Consider the following 10,325-nt stretch of genomic DNA (forward strand, 5'->3'; position numbering starts at 1 on the left):
GGGCTGAAGTAACAGTAGTACACAGGGTGTATCTAGCAGACAGCTGAAAATGCAGGCCTCTAATCTGGGAAGTATGAACATACCTGGAAATAAAGATTTGAGAGTTGCTCCCCTAGAAGACTATTAAACTCTAGAACTAAACTGAACTATCGTATCGCCTCAATAAAAAGCTGTCAGTGTTAAATGTGGCCAGAAACACAGCAACAATAAAATGCCACTGAATGTGGCAACCAGACATTTTTAAAGGTCTTTGAGAGAGCAACTTTCAAGAAAGTAGCAAGCACAGAAGCCAGGCTCTAAAACACTAGAGAATGCAGGAGAAAAGGCCATATTCTTTTGAGAAATCCAGTATGTTGGAAACAAGAGAAAGGAACACAGAAGAAATAATAGCTGAGGAAAGGATTTTGTAGCATGTAGAAAGTTGACTGTTGGAGACAGAAGCTGAGATCTAGGTAATGATCTTCTTCCCTAGAATAGGCATCCAGTCTCAAAGATAGCTTCTTTCTCCCCTAGACTATGACTTCCGCTCAACCAAGAAACTGCCATCTTTTGGGTACTAATTCAGATATCATATAAAACAAGAGGGCAAAACTGGGCAGGGATCTGTAACAAAGGAACTGAGATTTTTGCTCAAACTATAAGGCGGAAGTAAAAAATAAAGAGAGGAACCAATACTCTCCAATATATAGTCAACAGAGCTGAATCACCTACTTTAAAATCTACACCTGATATGAAGAATACAGGCCATGCACGGTGGCTTACACCTGTAATTCCGACACTTTGGGAGCCAGAGGCAGGTGGATGACTTGAGGTCAGGAGTTCAAGACCAGCCTGGTCAACATGGTGAAACCCTGACTCTACTAAAAATAGGAATAGGGCATTGTGACAGGCACCTGTAGTCCCAGCTACCCAGGAGACTGAGGAGACTGAGGCAGATGAATCACTTGAACCCTGAAGGCAGAGGCTGCAGTGAGCTGAGATGGTACTACTGCACTCCAGCATGGGCAACAGAGCAAGACTCTGTCACAAAAAAAGGAAAAAAGAAGACTGAAAATTGTATGTTCGATCCAGTAAGAAAAATTAAAATATGATAGCTTTTCCCATTGATATAATGATCTTACTTTGCTCTCTTTAAGAAATATGCATTAGAAACCTTCATTATAGGCCCACAGAAATAGCAAACCACAAAAGCCCTCCAACCGGCAACCAGAAATACACAGAGGCAGAGTTCCCATGCACAGAAAGTAAAGAGGAAGATGAAAGATGACAGGATGCAAGGTAAAAAGTAAAATGGGCTGGAAAAAAATAAGAAAAACATGGGGGCGGTGGCTTATGCCTGTAATCCCAGCACTTTGGGAGACCAAGGCGGGCAAATCACCTGAGGTCAGGAATTCGAGACCAGCCTGGCCAACATGGTGAAACCCTGTCTTCACTAAAAATACAAAAAATTAGCCAAGCATGGTGGTGGGCGCCTCTAATTCCAGCTACTCAGGAGACTGAGACAGGAGAATCACTTGAACCCAGGAGGCAGAGGTTGCAGTGAGCCAAGACCGTGCCACTGCACTCCAGCCTGCGTGAAAAGAGCAAAACTCCATCTCAAAAAAAAAAGAAAAAAGAAAATGATCAAAAACAGAATTTAAAAGTAGCTGCAGGCAGGATGGCTCATGCTTGTCATCTCGGCACTTTGGGAGACCAAGGAAGGTGGATCACATGAGGCCATGAGTTCGAGACCAATTGGGCCAACATGGCGAAACCCTACCTCTATTAAAAATACAAAAATTAGCTGGGCGTGGTGGTGCACATCTGTAATCCCAGCTACTCAGGAGGCCGAAGAACAAGAATCTCTTTAGTCCAGGATGCAGAAGTTGCAGGGAGCTGAGATCACGCCAGTGCACTCCAGCCTGGGTGACAGAGGAGGACTCTTGTCTCAGAAAAAAAAAAAAATCTGTAGTAATGTTTAAAGGGAAGGAGTAAGGACAGATAAGGTTATCAGAAATTTATTCTTGCAGTGAACCATTAAACCAATATGCAAACATTTTTCAACTACTGAAGAACAACAATTTTATATGATTCACACGAAGAGAAAAGAAAAAAAGGAAAATATGGATAGAAAATCCAGACAGGTGTGGTAGATCACGCCTATAATCCCAGCACTTTGGGAGGCCGATGAGGGAGGATCACGTGAGTCCAGGAGTTTGACAACATCCTGCACAAAACAGTGAGACCTCATATCTACAAAAATAAAATAAATTAGCTGGGCACAGTAGTGCGTGCCTGTAGTCCCACGTATTTGGGAGGCTGAGGTGGCAGAATTGCTTGAGCCTAGGAGTTCAAGGCTGCAGTGAGCTATGATTATCCCACTGCACTCCAGCCTGAGCAAGAGTGAGACCCTATCTCTTAAAAAAGAAAAAAAAGAAAAGAAAAGAAAAAGTATCACAGAAAATCCAAAATTGAGAAAAAGCAGAAGTCATTTAGAATATACATTCAACAAATAATTACTGAGCTTTAAGTGATAGAGTAGAATGAGAAGGGGAATCATGTTGAATATCACTAAAATGGCAAAGAGATTGAGTGGAAAAATAAGGACAGACATGTACCCCAAAGGAAAAGATTACTTATACACAAATAGTGTACACTAGCTAATTTTCACAGTGGATATGGAAAAACTTCCATGATAATGGGCTTACAGAAGTAAAACATTTAGTTCTCCATTTATTTACTAAGAGTCAGTAACATTTATTGAGCCCTGTACCATGCCTTGTGCAAAGCTTTTCATGTACTTTTCACTTGATCCCCAAATTACTTTACAAGGTGAGATACTGAATTATCACTACTATCCCATTTAACAGATGGGAAAACTGAGTGAGGTACACTTGGTTCTCTAAACACAACTGGCTGTATAATCACTATAACTGTCAGGTGGTTCAAAACATAAATACTATTTTTTTTTTTGAGACGGAGTCTCGCTCTGTTACCCAGGCTGGAGTGCTGTGGCCGGATCTCAGCTCACTGCAAGCTCCGCCTCCCGGGTTCACGCCATTCTCCTGCCTCAGCCTACCGGGTAGCTGGGACTACAGGTGCTGCCACCTCGCCCGGCTAGTTTTCTGTAGTTTTTAGTAGAGACAGGGTTTCACCGTGTTAGCCAGGATGGTCTCGATCTCCTGACCTCGTGATCCGCCCGTCTCGGCCTCCCAAAGTGCTGGGATTACAGGCTTGAGCCACCGTGCCCGGCCCAAAACATAAATACTATTTTTAAAACAATGTTTATTAACCTAAGCTTCTGAAATAATTTTTTCTTCCTTCAGTAAGAGAAAATGGACCACCTCTATTACCCCATCTCTGAATACTTTTTAATACTGACCAAAAATAAACTACCAATTTCTCAATAGAAGTTATATTTATAATAAAAACATCAAGAAAAAAATAATTTGCTATATAATATTTATAATTACTAGTTATATCTTAAACTATAACTGCATATGGTCCTGTAATTACAAGGTATTTTTATTAGCATTTGTTCTATCCATCAACTAGTAAACCATCATTCTCATGCCCTATTTGCACCACTAACAAAAAATAAAGGATTCTAAGGTGGGCATGGTGGTGTGCACCTGTAGTCTTAGCTACTCAGGAGGCTGGGGCGAGAGGGTTGCTTGAACCCACGAGTTTGAGACTGCAGTAAGCTAGGATCATACCACTGCACTCCAGCCTGGGCAAGAGACCCTGACTCTGAAATAGAAATAAAAAATTAAATAAAAATAAAATTTAAAAATTAAAGAATTCTATTCCCAATATCACACAATTTAGGGGCAGAAGTACATGTAGAAGCATGGCAAAACAGTTTAGGGAAACAGTTAAACTAATATTCTAAGTTTTAAAATATGTTTCATGAAATAAAAAGCTTTCATTCCTATTATCAGAAAACTGATTCTCTAGGCCAAAGCACCAATTTCCTACTAATTGGAAAGAGATGTCAATATACCAAAATATGGTCTACTAAAAAGGTAGTTGACTACAACCAAAGTTTTCTCTAAAACAAAGAATATGGATATGAGCATAAATCTAAAACCCTAAATAATTCATCATTTTTTTCCCCCATATAGAGAAGTTAGGGACACAGGTTACTCATGCAGTCCTGACAGGCAACATTTCAAACAGTTTCCAATTGTGCCTATTTTATAGTTCAAATTTAATCCAACATTCAAGATCTATATTACCTGGCCCATGCCACCTCCTCCCACTTTAAAAAAACAAAAAATCTTTCAGAACTACACATAATCCTCTCTGCTTTCCCATTCTGATGCTTTTCCTTGTTTCTTCTACTCAAAATGCCCTTTTAAACACATGTAAATACTAACTACTACTTATTACTACCACTAACTACTACGATGATAAACTGCAAGTCTAATGTCCTTTTTTAACAGCCCTATGTACTTTCTGTAAAAGAACTTTCTACTACCTCTAAGGACTATTTACATACTTCTCACCTCCTATCTCGTCATTCATACTAAAATACTGATCTTTAAGGGTAGGATGTATTTCAAATTAATTTTTGTAGCTCTAAGGAACTTAACTCACGGCTTTGCATATTATGAGCTTCAACACTATTTTTATTTACATCACAGCCCCAAGACAACCAGCCAAATAATCCTATTTTCTGCCTGACTCCTGTCTACTGTAGCTAAAGTATTAATACTTGACCGATGTGGTAGTGAAGCTATTTAGGAAATTATATCCTGATTTCACTTACTATTTTGAAATTTCCAATGATTGTACGCTATATCAATAATCTTGGCTGAAACCTGAATCTCTTGTTATTTTGTTAGCAAGATTACGATAGGTTCCCTCAGCAGTTTGTATACCTTTATATCTAGAATAGCACTGTGAACTATCACATCATCAGCTATTAGTTTTTTAGAAGTAAATCACATAAAAAATCTGCAATTTCAAAGAAAGATATAAAAATAGTACTTGAATAAAGGATCATATTACTAAGCAGAAATAAGAACAACAGACCTAAATGAGAAGTTTTTGTTATGGCAGCATTCTGTTTCTTGGTTTAGGCGCTGTTTACACACATGTATTGGCTTTGCAAAAATTTATCCAACAAATATACTTATGAATTGTGCACTTTTATGTTTATTTCAATAAAATTTAAATGCGAGGGCTCATTTTTGCACCTCCCCCTCCATATCTATATCACTCCTTTCCTTCAGCTGGGTTTAGTTTCAGATTCTGTATTCTACAAATCACAGAATAACTGCTGTGCCACCAAGTGGACTAAAAGTGGGAAAATCAGATTAGCAAGAGCTATGAAATCCAAACCTTAAAAATGAAGTGACATCACAATACTCACTTTTTATCTGAAGAACTCAAACTTTTTCATCTTTACTGAATAAGCATTACTGGCTGGAGGAGTCACATAGGGATTGGATTCCAGAGAAAAGTAAATATTCTGTCTCCGAACATATTTTGAAATATAATTAAGCTATTATTGTCATTTAAGTGGTGCCACTTAAATGTAAAGTGAAAAATTTTAATAGGCTTCTTCTTAGTATCGTAATTGCACTTAAAACATATAATTCACTGCTCCATGTGGAGCTGTGAAACCTCTGAATCTTTATTTGGGAACAAGAGTAAGAAGTTGTATCACGTTGGATATTCAATGATTGTACATTCTTTATTCTTGATGCAAAGATGGAAGTGATCCTCTACATCTAACATAAAATTTAAATTAAAAGACTCCTTTAAACCAAAGCTGAACTCAAGCCTCTATAGTCACAAGCTACACTGTAATTCATTACACAAAACATTTTTCAAATATTAAGAGATTCTACTTGTGTTTCTCCAAGGGCCACAGTTCATAAAGAAGTATGTCATTCCTAGTATTATTTCTACTAAACACCATGAGAAAAACACTTGGTTCACAAATATACCGAGATTCAGGAAGAACCTGAAATATCTGTCCTCAAGAGCCATGGAATCCTGTTACTAAACATACTTCAGCCCATGGTGAAGGAAAGGGCAGAATACAATTCAACCCCATCCTCTACTCCAAATCCGTAGAAATACAAAATGAAAAGGAGAGAGCACAATACACACTGGTAAAGAGAAAGAAATTCAATAAAACAATCTTGTGAAGGACTCCTAAATAAATCTATTAAAATACCATACAAAAATGAATTACCAAAACGGCCCTAATGCTGGGGAACAAACTGTTTAATAACCAGTTTTACAGGGTTTCCCAGCATCCACCACAAATGCACATCAGACACTTAACAAAATATTCTACAGCTTGAATACCAAACTGCAACTAACTATGGCATTCCAAAAGAAGAGTTTGGGACACAACTATTCTCTGCCTAGCTAGCTGAGATACTTTACGCAAAGCCTTTCTAAAACTCCAATAACTATGGATGAAAATCACCCCAAAATACATCATTAAAACACTCCCTTCTGCTTTGGAAACCAATGCTGTACAAAGTGTGCTCAGAAATCCACATGTCCCTGCACTTGTCTGAAAATGAGAATTCCTAGGCCCCGCCTTGAAATTCTGATTCGGTAGGTCTGCAGTGGGGCCCAGGAATCTGCCTGTCTATACTTACTAAGGCTTGAAAACTACTGTCTGTCCCAAAGGGAAGAAACTCAGAAAAATAGAGTATGTTCCCAGTGATGCAGGATTCTTCATTATGAACATCAACTGTACTATGCTGTAACATGATGATCTCAGAGGTTAGCGAAATCTTCAAGCTATTTGCCTTCATGTTAGAAGCACCATAACGCTAAGATTCTGGGCTCTCGCAACCCTTCCTGTTTTCTACGACCTTGCTCATCATTAGCAGCTCCTTCCTCCGTGTCGCCTTTAGAAGTTACTCTTGCTCCATTTCAAAACAGCGTCTTAGAGACCAGCGTTTTATCTTAAGTCTAAATGAAAGGCAGGGGGTGAGATTAAGTGTACAGCACATTCTTTAGGCCATGCTCTTTGTGATGGCTACGGGGGTGGCTCAGACAGCTCTTTTGGTAAAGTTCCCAATCCTGTGCCATGCTCCACAGTGTCTAGTATGTATCAGACACTCATAAACATTAAATGACCAGGTGAGGTAAAATTACATAAGGGCCCACCATAGTCTTTTACTCTGGGAAAAACCCAAAACGATCAGTTGCTACTTACACTGACAAACTGAATGTCGTCTTCATTTTCATCCGTTGTTGACTCAGATGCCTCAGGGCCAGCTGGAGGGACAGATTCTATTATCTATAAAAACAAGCCAAAACATGCTTATCTGTTCAGCCACGTTCTTGTAGGAAGAGAGCGTTTCCGAAAGGAACAATTAAAAACAAAGAGCTCTTGAGGAAAACGAACTGAGCACAATTTCACGCAAACTCGACCAGGAACAGAACTCGAGCAGTCGGCTCTTGCCACAGCATGTGCGGAGCTGCAGGGACCCAACGCTGAAAACGCAGTACCAGCCTCTCAGAATTCCCCTTATCTACTGCAGAAGGAGAACTCTCGGAATTCCCCTTATCTACTCCAGAAGAAGCAACGCAAGCTCAACACCGAAGGGCAATCCTGCCTTAAAACGTCGCTCCCACTGGCCCAGCCGGGGCCACAACGAACGCCGGGCCCCGTGCGGGGAGACGGGCGGCCATTGTTGCTGCGGGTTCCTTGCTCAGACACGCACCAGGCCCCAGAGCTGGGCTCGGCCCAAGACGTTGAAGAGGTATCGCCCAGAGGCTGCGATGGAGAACCAGGCCTCACACCGCAGAAAACATAAACCCTTCGCGGTTCGCCTCTGAGAACGCCAGGGCCCTCACTCGACTACTCACCTCCGACCCCGGGTCTCCCATGTCTCCGACGGCCGTGCTGACAGCACCACTGCTTCTGCTGACCCTGCCGCCGCCGCCGCCGCAGCCGCCACGACTCCCCTTCCCGCCCTGCACCGCCTCGCGCTACCGGGACCCGCCCCTGCGTGAGCGCCGACGCCACCGGCGGAAAGAGACGCAAAACCGCTTCAAAAGAGGAGCGGCCCTTACTGGCCCGCTATCCCCTCGGAACCGCTTTCTCTCACTCTCGGGCTTCCTTCTCCGCGCCGCACAGGATGCTGGGAATTGTAGTTCGGGTCGACCCCGAGACGCTCCTCGCCGGGGTGGAAAGGAGAGGAAAAGGAACCCCGAGGTTAGGCGCATGCGTTGCGCCTAGGAGACGCCCGCTGCAATGGGGCGAAGCCAGGGGCCAGCTGGGTCCTTTGAGATAGCGAAGCGCTGGGAAGATGTGGGAGGATGTGAGGGAGGGTTTGAGTTGGTATTTGGTTTTGGTATGGTTGTGAAGCGCAGCGCATTGATTTTTCTGTTTTAGCCCTGAAGGTGGGTGGTGGGAACGGATTTCTCTTTTTTTCATTTTTAAATTTATGTATTTACTCATTTTTGAGCAGAGGGGCTATGTGGAGGTTTAGCTGAATTCTAAGGTCAGGAAAGAATCTAAAGTGTCTTTACATTACACACCTCTTCCCTAGCGTCAGTCTCCTAGGCCCTGCCAGTATTAATACACCTGAGGAAGAAAATAGGGATGGGAAGTCCAGGGCCCAATAGGAAAGGGAACCGAGGTCTACCTAGCTGTCACTAAACCCTAGCCAGTGATTTTGAAAATTCTCAGATATACTCAGAGAGTGTGAGAGATCTATTTTATCGACTGCTGTAAGGTTGACCGTTTAACCTTTTGTGTGTTCACACTCATAAACAAGTCTATAAAATAGATCTTTTATATTCAACTATGCATTTAATCTTTTCTCAGGTAATACTTTAGCAAAAATTTAAAAAGGCTTTTTAAAAAAACACACCAATCTTTGTCAATAAAGTTTATGAAAAGAATTAAGTGATAATATTATTTTAGGCCAGGCGGGTCCTCACATTCTGGGAGGCCGAGGCGGGCGGTTTACTTAAACCCAAGAGTTCGAGACCAGCCTGAGCAACATGGGGGAACCTCATCTCTACAAAAAAATACAAAAATTAGCTAGGCGTAGTGGTCCTCGAGCTACTCATGAGGTTTAGGTAGGAGGATCGCTTGAGGCCGAGAGATTGAGATCCAGGCTGCAGGGAGCCGAATTCATGTCACTGTACTGCAGCCTGGGTGACAGAGCGAGACACTGTCTCAAAAAAAAAAAAAAAAAAAAGAACAAATTATTTAGCATCTTAGATTCCTGTTTTTGTTTGTAGGCAAAACTACCATCTAATTGCCTAAGCCTGTAGTAATTATTGTTTACTATTTGACATTTCCTGCATTTCCACCAAGTGCTTTATGACTTTAGTTACTTTCTACCTAGTAAGCTTGAGACTCGTGGAGGCCAGTTGAGAATGACAGACCTGCATGGGGAGTTCTTCAAAAGCTGTATGTAAATTAAATATTTTTAAAACGTTAATGTGTAGGCAAAACTTGTATTTAAAACATCTTCTTAGTGGGCTGGTGAGAGTTTCCTCTAGTATTTAATTGGTTGAGGCAGGAGTTAATGGGTAAAATTCTTGGAATGCAAATAAACAGTATGTGGTTAGACCCAAAAACTTCTCATAGCATACCATACAACTCAGTAACTGTAGTTGCAGGGATTATCCTGATACATCACAGGTTTGTTTATAACAGCAAAAAACTGGAAAACATCTAAATGTCTAATAATTGGGGAATGTAATGTTTAAATTGTGGTATGTACACTATCAAGATAACATTAGTGTTTTATCTCCACTGAAAATGTTTACCTAACATTTCTCAAAGCATATTTTTCAAAAATTCAAGAAATATATAGGATAATTAGAACCATGTTGTATTTGTTCTTCCACTGCTATAAAGAACTATCTGAAACTGGGAAATTTATAAAAGAAAGAAGTTTAATTGGCTCACAGTTCCACAGGCTGTACAGAAGCATGGCTGGGGAGGTCTTGGGAAACTTTAAATTGTGGCAGAAAGTGAAGAGGAAAGAGGAAGCTCTTCACGTGGCCAGAGGAGGAAGAAAGCAAAGCAGGGAGGTGCTACACATTTTTAAACAACCAGATCTCGTAGAGAACTCACTCACTATCAGAGAACAGCAAGGGGGAAATCCACCCTCATGATCCAATCACCTCCCACCAAGCCCCTCCCCCAACATTGGGGATTACAATTCCATGTGAGATTTGGGTGAGGACACAAGTCCAAACCATATCACATGTCAAGCCATCAAGAAAAGCATCCCTGAAAGAGGAAACCTACTTAAATAGGAATAGTAATTTATTTTTTTTCTGGGCAGCTGGACTATGTGTTTACAAGAAAATCCAGGCTGGGGGTGGTGGTTCACACTTAT

The 10,325-nt window shown here is 41.1% G+C and overlaps 1 protein-coding gene across 4 annotated transcripts in view; it reads right to left on the minus strand.

Annotated features, from left to right (window-relative positions):
- ZNF451 (zinc finger protein 451) overlaps window positions 1-8,104 on the minus strand; it is an 85,194-nt gene extending 77,090 nt beyond the window's left edge. For 3 of the 4 annotated variants that reach the window (XR_002733827.2, XM_023222986.2, XM_023222985.2), the window contains exons 1-2: window positions 7,828-8,096; window positions 7,172-7,255 (exon numbers count right to left, since the gene is read on the minus strand). Coding sequence is in view for 3 of the 4 variants with exons in the window: in XM_023222986.2 (XP_023078754.1) it covers window positions 7,172-7,255; window positions 7,828-7,848 (105 nt within the window). In the remaining variant the exon portion in view is untranslated. Of the gene's footprint in view, window positions 1-7,171; window positions 7,256-7,827 lie in introns of all 4 variants that reach the window. The other variant, XM_023222988.2, reaches the window with a different exon arrangement.
- Window positions 8,105-10,325: the final 2,221 nt, after the last annotated feature.

Source organism: Piliocolobus tephrosceles, chromosome 5 (assembly GCF_002776525.5).
Source record: "Piliocolobus tephrosceles isolate RC106 chromosome 5, ASM277652v3, whole genome shotgun sequence".
Taxonomy (NCBI): Eukaryota; Metazoa; Chordata; class Mammalia; order Primates; family Cercopithecidae; genus Piliocolobus; species Piliocolobus tephrosceles.